The 13,994-nt window shown below is 41.9% G+C and overlaps 1 protein-coding gene across 3 annotated transcripts in view; it reads right to left on the bottom strand.

The window, feature by feature from the left end:
• TXLNG (taxilin gamma) overlaps positions 1–13,994 on the bottom strand; it is a 66,141-nt gene that overhangs the window by 21,697 nt on the left and 30,450 nt on the right. For 2 of the 3 annotated variants that reach the window (XM_035000226.1, XM_035000218.1), the window contains exons 2-5: positions 12,317–12,620; positions 8,965–9,056; positions 2,000–2,170; positions 531–725 (exon numbers count right to left, since the gene is read on the bottom strand). In XM_035000226.1, coding sequence (XP_034856117.1) covers positions 531–725; positions 2,000–2,170; positions 8,965–9,056; positions 12,317–12,620 — 762 coding nt within the window. The remainder of the gene's footprint in view (positions 1–530; positions 726–1,999; positions 2,171–8,964; positions 9,057–12,316; positions 12,621–13,994) is intronic. The other variant, XM_035000235.1, reaches the window with a different exon arrangement.

Here is a 13,994-nt window from a genome sequence, read left to right as displayed (position 1 = left end):
ATCAGCAGGCATGGATCCTTCCAATCAACTTTTTACTTCAACGGGTATGAGAGTTTAGAAATAGGTTCTATTTTTTCCTCTCAAATAGTATAAAACCCTCATTAAAAGAAAAAAATCGAAAACACAGGTATAACACAATGGTAATGTAGACTGTACATGTTATCACAGATGTCTGAATTAGTGCATATTTGGGGGCCAAATATTTATTATTAGTCTAGACAAGGGGAAAAATTTGTATGCTCAAAACTTTAATCTTGTAGTACCACATGGAAGACAAGTAGTACTCAATACACTTCTCTAAGAAATTGCCTCACCCTACCCAAACCCATGGACTCCTCAACTATCTAAGTGATGATCCCCAAGACTCCCATTCTCACGGTGGCTGAAGATTTCCTAAGAAAAACCCAACTTCCATTATGCAGATATAAAAGTTCTAAAACATCCTGTGATGGTAGTTTTACTCTGGTAGTGAATGGTGAAAAATTCTTGCTGATAATGAGAAGCTGTCTAAACCAATAAAATGGCTTTACCTCCTCTCTCAGTGCATACTGTTCAATGAGCTTCTTCAGCTTCTCTCCCAGCTCAATGTTTTCCTGGCGGAGTTTGGCATTGTGTATGTCATGTTGTTCCAGCTGTGCCTGGATTTCATTTAAAGTGATTTGGAAGTGTGCAGTGGCTTCTTTACGTCTTTCTTCCTCCTCTCGTGCCTGCTGCATATTTTCTTCCTTATTATCCAAAATAATTTCTGTTAATGGTATAGACCTATACAGAAGATGCTCATAAAAGCTTCTGCTGCTCCGGCGGTTTATTTATTGCTTCTGACCTCTGATTCCCCTTCCCTTTATTTGTGACCAGAAAGTGCTCATTTAATAAGCAAGCAGCTTTTCTTGAGTAGATAATAAGAGAGGCAAGCTGCCCTGCTGTAAAATGAGGCTACATCCAATCTAAAATTCACCATACTGAAAATTAGTTAAACGGACTACCCTGAAAGACAAGGAGCTTCTCCACGTGGCCAGCTCCCTCCACTGTACGTTCCCGAACACTCTCCGGTTACACAGCGGCATCTTACATCAGCCTGACGAGAGAGACCCTTCTTGCAGCTTACTTTCTGGGTACACCTGACCCCCTAGAAGGCAAGGGACTACTTCCATCACTTGCCAAAGATACAAGTGTTAAAAGACTTTCACGTGTTTAAACAGCTATCTGTCTAATCAAAATGTTGATTTTCTATAGGAAAAAAAATACCACCTACTTTAGTGAATAATTAAATCCAAGGGTTCAAAAGCAAAGAAAAAACTAACAGCTCCCAGAGTAGGTGAAGATCCATTTCCCGAGTGTTCCTGGATTCTAGGACCTTGGGCATCTGCTGTGCTGGGGCAGTTTGATGAGAGAGAGATCCTGCTCAGTCAAAATCATACCAAAACTGTACATGAGGACAGGCCCACCTCCATGTCTCTGGCTCCTTTTCCTTCTTCCCCTGCTGGCACCAGTTCATCTTTGGGTACCTGCTCCCTCTTCCTTTTTTCAGCCATGGCTTAAGTGCTATTCTGAAAGTACTTAGCCACTGGGTACTCAGGGGTAGGCAAGGGTGGTCTGGCCATGTAGCTGGTGAACAGCCCCTACGGAGCTCAGCAGATGTTTTCCCTCCCCAGACTCAGTCTCTGCCTCAAGTCTGTTTCTACTTGGCTCCTCATTCACATCAGCTTTTCCTACGTGGTCATTAACTACCTCAGTGCTCAGCAGAAAATAGGCAACTCTGAGTTTCCTAAGCCTGGGCTCCAGGCAGATAAGCTGTTGTCTAAATACCAATCTCAATTCGATTCCCCATGACCATATATGAGGTTCATTAAGAACCATCAGGCCAAGCAAAACAGTAGAAAAGTGGTTGCTGTCTCCATGTAGAGACAAAAGATTTACTTCAAATAGGTACAAAGTGATTATAAAACAAGCTAAGTCAGTGTCAGTCCCTCCTGAAAAACAGAAAAGTGAACCAACTAACCTTTAATGTCTTATTGTGACGCTGAAGTTCCCTGCAAAGAGACTCTAGTTTGCTTCTTGCCAAGATAGCCTTGCTGTGTTCACTCTGCAAGTGAACTTTCTCTTTCACAATTTGGGCTTGTTTCTTCTGCAGAATCTTCATTTGCTTCTGAACATTCCTGCTTTCCTCCAGCTAAAATTAATAAGCACTTTACAATCAGGAAGTACAATGAAAACCTTTGAGTTATGGCTGGAGAAATTACACTAAGAACTATGGAACACATTTTCAAAAACCAAATATTACAGTCTATTTTTTTTTAATTATTTTGTGCCATATTACTCTGCCAACCTTCTCTCTCTTCCAGTTGTGATAGGAAAGTAAGCAAATGTAGGGGAAAAAAAACAATCCTAATCCATTTTTTTTTTTAAGTAAACTCTACCCCCAAAGTGGGACTCAAACTCACAACCCTGAGATCAAGAGTCACATGCTCTATCGACTGAGCCAGCCAAGCACCCCTTAATCTTTTATTAAAAATTTTGAAAAATGCTGTTTTTGTAAAAACTTTAGAGGCCAACACAATCGAGTTTTACTTTTCTGAAAAACACACACAGGCTACTCTACTGAAATGGTCCTCCAAATTAGAATAAGCAGCACTGGGGCGCCTGGGTGGCTCAGTCAGTCAAGCGTCCGACTCCAGATTCCGGCTCAGGTCATGATCTCTGGGTTGTGACACTGAGCCCCGCACCAGGCTCCATGCTGGGTGTAGAACCTGCTTAAGATTCTCTCTCTCCCTCTCCCTCTGCCCACACTCCCTCCTCAGCTCGGGCACATGCACATGCTCTCTCTTAAAAAAAAAAAAAAAAAAAGAATAAGCACTCAGGGTTCTTTGTGAGAAAGAGGAGTTGCTGCAATTTTAGGTTTGGAGCATATAAGTATATTTCAAAGTTAAATCAGATTAAGACTTACTGACATTTCACAGAAAGCAAGGATGCTGAGTCAATTTCAGGAGCAAGAGTGACACCTTGTGGCCTATCAAAACACACCAAGCATCCTTACATGCCATATGCTTACAGCTATTAGAAACATCCTTACAGAAATTCCTGCAGAAAAAATAGTTTTGTTTTTGTTTCCTACTTTTGCAAAGTAATCGTAGATGACTGTGGGCACAGCACAGCTGCAAGAGGCTTCCAGTCTGTACATACTATCTGTACTCCACTGAGAGCGGCAACCCCCCTGCCCTCTCGGACTCAAGGTAATCACAATCCTGAATCCCAGGCTCACAATTCCTTTGCTCTTCTATCTCCTTTGTGTGTGGTCCTAAAAGAACCGTTCTGGTTTCAGCTATCTTGACTCTGTTGTGGCTAGTGCAACTGAAGAACTGAATTTTTTCTTTAATTTAAATTGAGCTTAAATAGTCGCATGTAGCTAATGGCTACCATTCTGGACAGCACAGCTGTAGATTATATTGCTAGAACTCATCCAAATCAACTGCACAGATCAGGGAACAGCAAACCTTTTCTGTAAAGGGCCAAAAAGTGTTTTAGGCTTTGCAAGCCACATACTCTGTCTGTTGCATCGTTGTCTTTTTTTTAAAACACTTTAAAAATGTAAAACCATTCTTAGCTTGTGGGCAGTACAAACACAGGCCTCGCCAGATTTGGCCCACTGGTTATATGATATCTCACTTAAAAAATATACCACACACAACATACTTTACTGATCCATTCTCAAGTCAATGGGCATTTGGGTTGTTTCCAGACTTGATTACTTAGAATGATATGAACACTGTCTTACGCGTTTCCTGCTATACACATGCAAGAATTTCTCTGGGTGCAAACCTAAGAGTGGGACTGCTAGGCAGTGATTAATGTTCTATTTCACATGACAATGCCAAACTCTTTTCCAGAGTGGCTGGCAAATTTATTCTCCCATCAGCGACTTATAAGAGATCATGTAGATAGATGTACATCCTCTCCAAAACTAAGTACAATCAGAATTCTTAATTTATGCCCCTACAATGGACATAAAATGGCATCTCCTTCTGGTCCAGATTTGCATTTCCCTGATTACTAATAAAGTCACACATCTCTTTATATGTTTATGTACCTTTATGTTAAGGTATTTTTGTATCTTCATGTTTTTCCACTTCTATAAAATGCCTCTTACATGTCTCTTGCCCATTTTTCCGTTGGGTTATTTGTTCTTTTCATATTCATTTGTAGGTGTTCCTTACATATTCTTGAAACTAAATATTCTGTTGGTTGTATTTGTTGGAATATGTTCTTCAGGGTTTAATTTTTTTTTTTTTTTTAAGAGTTTATTTATTTGACAGAGAGAGACACACAGAGAGAGGGAACACAAGCGGGCGGGGGTGGGAGAGGGAGAAGGCGGCCTCCTGCCAAGCAGGGAGCCCGATGCGGGGCTCGATCCCAGGACCTAGGACCATGACCCGAGCCGAAGGCAGACACTCAACGACTGAGCCACCCAGGCGCCCCTTCTTCCCAGTTTTTTAATGTGACTTCTGTCTTTTGAAGTGTCTTTTGCTGAACAGAAAGTTAATTTCAACACAGCCCATTTTTGCAATCCTTTCTCTGATAGTGCTTTTTGTGTTGTAAGAATTCCTTCCCTTGGAACGCCTGGGTGGCTCAGTCAGTTAAGCGTCTGCTCAGTTCGGGTCGTGATCCCAGGGTCCTGATATCGAGTCCCGCATTGGGCTCCCTGCTCAGTAAGGAGCCTGCTTCTCCCTCTCCCCTCTGCCTGCCACTCTGCCTACTTGTGTTCTGTCAAATAAATAAAATCTTTAAAAAAAAAGAGAGATCCTTCCCTTGGGGCCCCTGGGTGGCTCAGTCAGTTAAGTGTCAGACTCTTGATACCGGCTCAGGTCACGGTCTCATCAGGTTTGTGAGATGGAGCCCCACATCAGGCTTCGTGCTCGGCGGGGAGTCTGCTTGTGGTTCTCTCTCTTCCTCTCCCCGCCCCCTCCTCTTTCTCTCTAAAATAAATAAATAGGGGCACCTGGGTGGCTCGGTCGTTAAGCGTCTGCCTTCTGCTCAGGTCATGGTCCCAGGGTCCTGGGATCAAGCCCCACATCAGGCTCCCTGCTCAGCACATCAGGCTCCCTGCTCAGCGGGAAGCCTGCTTCACCCTCTCCCGCTCCCCCTGCTTGTGTTTCCTCTCTCGCTGTGTCTCTGTCAAATAAAATCTTTAAACAAACAAAAAACAAAAAAAACCCTTAACCCATGTTTAGAAAAATATTTATTAATATATCTAAATAAACCTAAATATCTAAAATAAATTTTTTTTTAAGATTTTATTTATTTACTTGACAGAGAGAGACACAGCAAGAGAGGGAACACAAGCAGGGGGAGCGGGAGAGGGAGAAGCAGGCTTCCCGCCGAGCAAGGAGCCTGATGCAGGGACTCGATCCCAGCACCCTGGGATCATGACCTGAGCCAAAGGCAGACGCTTAACCGACTGAGCCACCCAGGCGTCCCTAAAATTTTTAAAGCTTAATTTTTAACATTTAAATCCTTAATCCATTTGGAATTAATCACTGTGTAGTATGATATATAAGAATCTAATTTCTTGGGGCGCCTGGGTGGCTCAGTCGTTAAGCGTCTGCCTTCGGCTCAGGTCATGATCTCAGGGTCCTGGGATCGAGCCCCGCATCGGGCTCCCTGCTCTGTGGGAGGCCTGCTTCTCCCTCTCCCTCTCCCCCCGCTTGTGTTCCCTCTCTTGCTGTATCTCTCTCTGTCAAATAAATAAATAAAATCTTTATAAAAAAAAAAAAAATCTGGGGTGCCTGGGTGGCTCGGTCGTTGGGCGTCTGCCTTCGGCTCAGGTCATGGTCCCAGGGTCCTGGGATTGAGCCCCGCATCGGGCTCCCCGCTCGGCGGGAAGCCTGCTTCTCCCTCTCCCACTCCCCCTGCTTGTGTTCCTCTCTCGCTGTGTCTCTCTCTGTCAAATAAATGAATAAAATCTTTAAAAAAAAAAAATCTAATTTCTTTCCCATAAGGATATACACTTTATTTATTTAAGTAACTCTACACCCAACATGAGGCTCGAACTCATGACCCCGAGATCAAGAGTTGCATGCTCCATCAATTTAAACAGCCAGGTGCCCCAGGATATACACTTAAGTTCCATTAATTTCATGAGGATGGCAACTCTCCCCCAAATGCACCAAGAGAATCCATGAAATGTTCTTCTAAATCCCCAACTGGTGTTTCTTTCCCCTAATTTTTCCAAGTTGAACCAAAAATTTTACAGAGTAAAGAGCCATGAATAGCCAAGATACTTCTAACAAAAAGAGTAATAAGAATATACACACCTACCCCAGCAGATATCAAGATTTATTATTACACTATAATAATCTACACACGGGATGCCTGGGTGGCTCAGTTGGTTAAGCGTCTGCCTTCAGCTCAGGTCATGATCCCAGGGTCCTGGGATCGAGTCCTACATCGGGCTCCTTGCTCAGCGGGGAGCCTGCTTCTCCCTCTGCCTGCCGCTCTGACAAATAAAATCTTTAAAAATAATAATAATCTGTACAAACTGACTCAGGAATGGGAAAGAACAGCACTATAATATAACAAGTACTTAAGAATCATGTTACAGGGGCACGTGGGTAGCTCAGTTGTTAAGTGTCTGCCTTCGGCTCAGGTCAGGACCCCAGGGTCCTGGGATCGAGCCCCGCATCGGGCTCCCTGCTCCGCGGGAAGCCTGCTTCTCCCTCTCCCACTCCCCCTGCTTGTGTTCCTGCTCTCGCTATCTCTCTCTCTGTCAAATAAATAAATAAAATCTTAAAAACAAAAACAAAAACAAAAAACATGTTACAAACCTAGTACATCCACACTTAGCAAGTGAAATGTGAGGATTTCAAGAACCCATGTTATCTGGTAAACATGGAGGCCACAAGGTCTCCCCAGTGGACAATCCCAGGTACAGTGCAACACGCCATACCACCTGCTCTACAGGACTTCTCTACTTATCCATGCCACAAGCACCAATGAGGTCAGATGATGCGATCACAAAAAGGGCAGAGGGCAGTGATGGCGAAAGGGAAGTTTTCTAAGTAACCCTTAGGAAGAGGCTACTCCATTGATGGTCTCACTGCTCCATAACCTATATACTCTACCTTTTAAAAGACATGAGTGTGGTTTCAAGAAGTAAAGCTTTAGAACATTTTCTGAAGACGGTACACACCTCATCCTTCATACATTCAGCACAAGTCTAAATCAGAGAGGTTACTACTAGGCAAGTCTTCAATATGTCACACATCCTAAAATGAATGTAGCAATTACTACTGGGACTTAAAAATAACCATACCCACCTCCACACACACACAATAAAAGCCACAAACAAAAACAGTCTAGACCCCTGCTACTTAAAGTGTGATCTAAGGGCTAACAACATCAACATCATCACCTGGGAGCTTATTAAAATACAGACTCTCAGGCCCCAACCCAGACCCAGCGAATCAGAACGTGCCTTTTAACAGAAGTCCCAATGATATGGATGAATCTGAGGACGGCCCTAGGCAACTATTTGCCCTTTCTTCTAATCTATTCGTGGCTATCTGCCTTGTCACAGTACAGGGTCAAGCAGCTAGCTAATCCTCTACACTGCTTTTGGTCTTTCACTCTTCTCTTCTTTTCCCTTTTTTTTTTTTCGTGTCTTCTTTTTCCACCACTTCTTGCAGGATTCCCATGTGGATGGAACCAATAGGAATGGTCTTCCACAGACAGTGGAAGAGTTCCTTTCCTGAAGCCAGCAATCTGACCAACACTGGGTTTTCTTCCATCTTTTTATCTGTGACTGTTCTAGGCCATTCATACTGACGCACAGGGCTTCCTGCTGCTCTGAATAGAAGGTGCTAGGGTGCTGAATGCCAGCTACGTGGGCATATACACACACCCCTTTATAAACCAAGGGAGAGTAACTATAATTCTCTGAATAATAAACAGAATTCATTTTTAGAGGTGGCCAATGACAAAAAAATAGTATTTGTGATATGGAATAACTGTTTCAACAACAGATGAAAATGCATAAAAATCGTCAATAATTCACGTAAGTTTTTCACAAAAGGCATTATTTTTAGCATTTATATTACACTTACTCATTCTAAGTTTCCCACAACCCCTACACTTCAAAGGGTTCTAGGACTTCCCCATTCTTCAACCTAAACAGAATGGCAGGGTTTCCATGTTGAGACATCTTTCATAATTTTATTTACTTATTTATTTATTTATTTAAAAGGTTTTATTTATTTGACAGAGAGAAAGACAGCCAGAGAGGGAACACAAGCAGGGGGAGTGGGAGAGGGAAAGGCAGGCTTCCCATTGAGCAGAGAGCCTGATGTGGGGCTCGATCCCAGGACTCTGGGATCATGACCTGAGCCGAAGGCAGACGCTTAACGACTGAGCCACCCAGGTGCCCCATCTTTCATAATTTTAAAAAGAGAATTAATGCTACATGAAATAACATAGGCCCAGAACAAATGAGGTCAGTTTCTTTAGAAGATGGAAAAAGAAATGCCTGGCACATAGTAGATGTGAAATAAATATTTCCTGAGACAAAGTATTGTTTTAGTAGACTATTTCATCTAACTCACAATTTCAATCACAATGGCTAGAACATTTATCTCTAAAATTCCCTTGGGAAAAGTTAAATACAGGAACTATATCCAGACTAGCATGTACAGCATCACAACAGAGTATTTCTAAGTCAGCCTTTTCATTTCTAAAACTGAGTGTTAGAAAATCTGTGCCATATCTTAGCATTATAATGTCCTATAGGTATCACCTTACAAAATGAAGTCATACAAGCAACAAAAAGCCCCAAGAAATGACGTTCTCCTCTTCAATTTTGGAATATAATGTAATTTTACATCTAAAGCTGTATCAAAGTATTTTAAAAAGCTTATCAAGTACATAAACATTTTGCTGTATTTCATATGAACCTTACTCCCTTGATTTAATACTCACGAGATCAGCATATTTCTTACAGAGAGCTGCCAGCTTCTCTTCTGGAGTTGAAAGGGTGTTTAGGGCTTGCATCAATAATAAAACTTCTTTTCCTGATGATTAACAAGACAAGAGTAAGATCAAGTCTAACCTGTAAATTCTATGTAACACTTACTAGGTTCTGACATCCAGAGTAAAATAATTTGTGCCTGTATCTAGACATAAGAGATTTACCAGCTAAATTAAAGAAAGCTATTTTTAAATTCTGGATTAGCAGGAACCCCTCCCTTCCCACCCCCACCCCAAATTTCTTCATTCACTAATACCACTAGCTATTTGTAAGAACTCTTGCTGAAGGCTTAAAAACTCCCTTGCTTAACCATTGATCCAAGTTAAGACAAATGGTCTTTTTTTTTTTTTTTAATATTTTATTTATTTATTTGACAGAGAGAGACACAGCGAGAGAGGGAACACAAACAGGGGGAGTGGGAGAGGGAGAAGCAGGCCTCCCGCAGAGCAGGGAGCCCGATGCGGGGCTCGATCCCAGGACCCTGGGATCATGACCTGAGCCGAAGGCAGACACTTAACGACTGAGCCACCCAGGCGCCCCGACAAATGGTCTTTTAAAATAAGTGATAATATTTTGGGTGCTTGGGTGGCTCAGTTGGTTAAGCGACTGCCTTCGGCTCAGGTCATGATCCTGGAGTCCCGGGATCGAGTCCCACATCGGGCTCCCTGCTCAGCAGGGCGTCTGCTTCTCCCTCTGCCCTCTTCCCTCTTGTGCTGTCTCTCATTCTCTCTCTCTCTCAAATAAATAAATAAAATCTTTTAAAAAATAAAATAAGTGATACTATTTTACTTCTTAAGGAACCATTTGTATTTTTTAAAATGTTTACTCTTATACATAGGGTATTTCATTTAAAAACATATATTAAAAGGACTTTGGTGGGCGCCTGGGTGGCTCAGTCGGTTAAGCGTCTGCCTTCGGCTCAGGTCATGATCCCAGGGTCCTGGGATCGAGTCCCGCATCGGGCTCCCTGCTCCGCGGGAAGCCTGCTTCTCCCTCTGTTTCTCTCTCTCTCTGTCTATCATGAATAAATAAATAAAACCTTTAAAAAAAAAAAAAAAAGGACTTTGGTATGTGGTATACAGACTGCTATGAAGAAAAAATGCAGGCTGACTTCAAAACAGAACACCTTCCTATCCACACGATATTTCAGTAACAAAACCTCTCAAAGCCCAAGGTCAGTAAGAATTTTAAAAGAGATGACTAAACATATTAAATATGATTAGAAGTAACCATAATGTAACCTGCAATTTTTTTTTTTTTTTTTAATTTGAGAGAGAGAGAATGAGACAGAGAGCATGAGAGGGAGGAGGGTCAGAGGGAGAAGCAGACTCCCCGCTGAGCAGGGAGCCCGATGCGGGACTCGATCCCAGGACTCCAGGATCATGACCTGAGTCGAAGGCAGTCGCTTAACCAACTGAGCCACCCAGGCGCCCCTGTAACCTGCAATTTTTAATCAAGATTTTAAAACCCATATTCCATCTGGTTGTTTTTTTTTTGAGACACAATTCACATACCATAAAATTCACCCTTTTAACTTAGAAGTGTACAACTGAGTACATTCACAAAGTTGTGCAACAATCACCACTGCTTAATTCCAGAACATTTTCATCACCCCAAAAAGAAACCCCATATCCTTTAGCAGTCCCTCCCTCTTGCTCCCCCACCGGGACCCTGGCAACCACTATGTCACCTTCTGTCTCCACGGACTTGCCAATCCTGAACATTTCATATAAAACAGAATCCTATTACATGGCCTTTTGTGTCTGGTTCCTTTCATTTAGCATGCTTTCAAGGTTCACCCATGTAGGATGTTATCACTACTTCATTACTTTTTATAGCTGAATAATATTTAATTGTATAGATATAATACACATTTTGTTTATCCATTCATCAGTTGATGCATAACTGTTGTTTCAACTTTTTGGCTACTATGAAAAAGGCTGCCATGAATACTCATGTACCCATTTCGGCACCGACATGTGCTTTCAACCCTCCTGGTTACATACCTAGAGGTATCACATGGCAACATTATGTGCAACTTTTTAAAAAATATTAAGTAATCTCTACACCTAATATGGGGCTCAAACACAGCCCCGAGATTAAGAGTCGCATGCTCCTCCAACTGAGCCAGCGAGGCGCCCCATTCTGTGTTACTTAAGACTCCATATCTGCTTTTACACATATAATTGGGGCTGCTGATTTTGAAGAAATAAGTTTGTAAGGAATTAAAATTATTTCTTGTTATTTCTATAAGAATTTTTAGGTTTCCCAAGTTAGTGAAAAATAGATTTAATAAGGATAATTCTGTAGAGAAAACCATACAAATCAAACACTGTTAATCTTAGTATACTAAGTATAAAAAATTTAGGGGCAGGGCACCTGGGTGGCTCAGTCAGTTAAAAGTGTGCTTTCGCTTGGGTCATTATCCCAGGGTCCTGGGATTGAGCCCCACATCAAGCTCATTGCTCAGCAGGGGGCCTGCTTCTCCCTCTCCATCTCCCCCTGCTTGTGCTCACTCTCTCTGTCAAATAATTAAATAAAATTAAGAAAAAATTTAGAGGCAACGAGTAAGGCTAAAATAAAAGAGGATTTCAGATTTCTTAACAAGATTTAACATACTACTTTCTTAGTCCTAAATCTCAAACACAGCAGGAGGAAAAAAAACATACCCTTGAAAGCCAGTCTTTTTTTTTTTTTTTTTTAAAGATTTTATTTATTATTTGACAGAGAGACACAGCAAGAGAGGGAACACAAGCAGGAGGAGTGGGAGAAGGAGAAGCAGGCTTCCCACCAAGCAGGGAGCCCCAATGCGGGACTCGATCCCAGGACCCTGAGATCATGACCTGAACCGAAGGCAGACGCTTAACAACTGAGCCACCCAGGCGCCCCTTGAAAGCCAGTCTTAACCCACTTTCTGAACTACAGGTAACATCATGTTGTCTCTAAAGTGCTGTGACTAGATTTTAAATAAAACAAGCAAATAAATATAGTTTTCACAGTAAATTTCAAACTACATTAAAGATGCAAACAAGGTAAGTCAAATACTACTTTGCCAAGTTGGCCCCAAATTTTGTCAAGAAAGCCTATTCCTAATTACTCAGAGAAAATGACTTCCTACTCTGCTATCTCTGTCTCCTGCACAAAATGCAGTAAATACACACATTGACCCCACTGAAGACAAGAGATGTATTAGCTAAACATCTACCTCAACACTGGCGACGTTCATAACCACCTGTGCTGCGGAAAACAGAAGTAAAAAGAGCAGCATGTGAAAATGTCCAACCACTGAGGACAGATTATTACCTAAAGTTTTCTCTTTGTTCCTGTTGCATTCTGAATCCTGCTGACCGTCAGGCGGATCTATTCGAGCTTCTCGCCCAGGAATTTCCTCTCTTGACTCTTGTGTGCAGTATGCTGGGCTCATCAAACTCCTGTTCTTTCTAATAAAATCACTGCCTTCATCTTCTTCCAATGAATGCTTGTTACTTGTACCACCACAATTTGAGTCTTGATGTTGAAGAATATCATTTGATTGAGAGTTGTGTAACATATCTGTCTTCACCCCTAACCCACACATTCCAGCTTCTTCCATTGTGCCAATCACAAACTAGAGGGAAAGAGGAAAAGAAAAAATATGGAAAGAGGGGTTAAGTCAAATGTAATCAATGTTTACATCCAATGATACACCATAGGTTGATAACTTTTTTCTTTCTTAGTGATGTGTAAAACTGATTTAAATATGGTAATTTCTAAGTTTCACAGAGGGGGACATAACTGTAAAGTATAAGAAAATTAAAGTTAAAAAAAATCACATAACTAAGTGGTACCAAAGGAAGTGAGAAACGCCATTTAGGTGTAAATCTAAACTTATTTCCCTAGGGGCGCCTGGGTGGCTCAGTCCGTTAAGTGTCTTCCTTTAGCTAGGGTCGTGATCCCGGGGTCCTGGGATCAAGCCCCATGTCTGGCTCCTTGCTCAGCAGAGAGTCTGCTTCTCCCTTTCCCTCTGCCCCTCCCCACCACTCGTGTTCTGTCTCTTCCTGTGTTTCAAATAAATAAAATCTTTTAATAAAATTTTTAAAAAGGGGCACCTGGGTGGCTCAGGTCATGATCCCAGAGTCCTGGGATTGAGCCCGAGTAGGGATCCCTGCTCAGGGTGGAGCCTGCTTCTCCCTCTCCCTCTGCCTCTCCCCCAGCTTGTGCTCTCTCTTGCACTCAACTCATTCTCTCAAATAAATAAAATAAAATCTTTAAAAAAAAGAGAAAGTACTCAAACTTCCTTTAAAAAAAAATAAACTTTTTTCCGTATAAAAATTCACCATTAAAATAATCAGCATCGTGCTCGCTCTGGCAGCACGTATACTAAAATTGAAAATAATCTGCATCTTAGAAATGAAATTATCCCATTAGTGAACATTATTCTGTTCCTGTCCTTGAAGAGATGGTACAGCAGAGATGGCTCACTAGCTATCCAGCAAAAACCCTTGCTCCTCCAATATCCTCTGGAGCTGGCACTGCTGGACAAATGCTCAGCCTGGGACTCCATTTCCCAGCCCCCTGTATCTAAGTGGAACTCCCATGTAAAGTTCCCACCAATGAAATATAAGAAAAAATAATGACTGTCCCTTTTTCAACAGGACTTTCATTGTTAGAAGCATACATTCTTTCCCCACCATTTCTTCCCCATTCTGGCTGAATGCAGACATCTCCTAGACCCTGAGAGACGGCACAGCCACAGGATGAAATAAATAACAGTCTAGGCCCCTAAATCCTGTGTACATACAAAAGAAGGCTGCCCTTCTTACAAAGAACACCCACACTGGACTATTAGATGAGCACAAAAATAAATTTCTCTCACGTTAAGCCATGGAAACTGAGAATAACGTTTTAAGCAACTATCCCTGCCCTAACAAATGTAGATAGTAGCCGTGGGAGTGAAGGCATTATTCTAGTATTTTATTCTCAAATCAATAAAATTTACCTT

Source organism: Mirounga leonina, unplaced genomic scaffold, assembly GCF_011800145.1.
Source record: "Mirounga leonina isolate KUSES-001 unplaced genomic scaffold, KU_Mleo_1.0 Mir_101595, whole genome shotgun sequence".
NCBI lineage: Eukaryota > Metazoa > Chordata > Mammalia > Carnivora > Phocidae > Mirounga > Mirounga leonina.
This window is presented reverse-complemented; position numbering and strand designations above follow the sequence as displayed.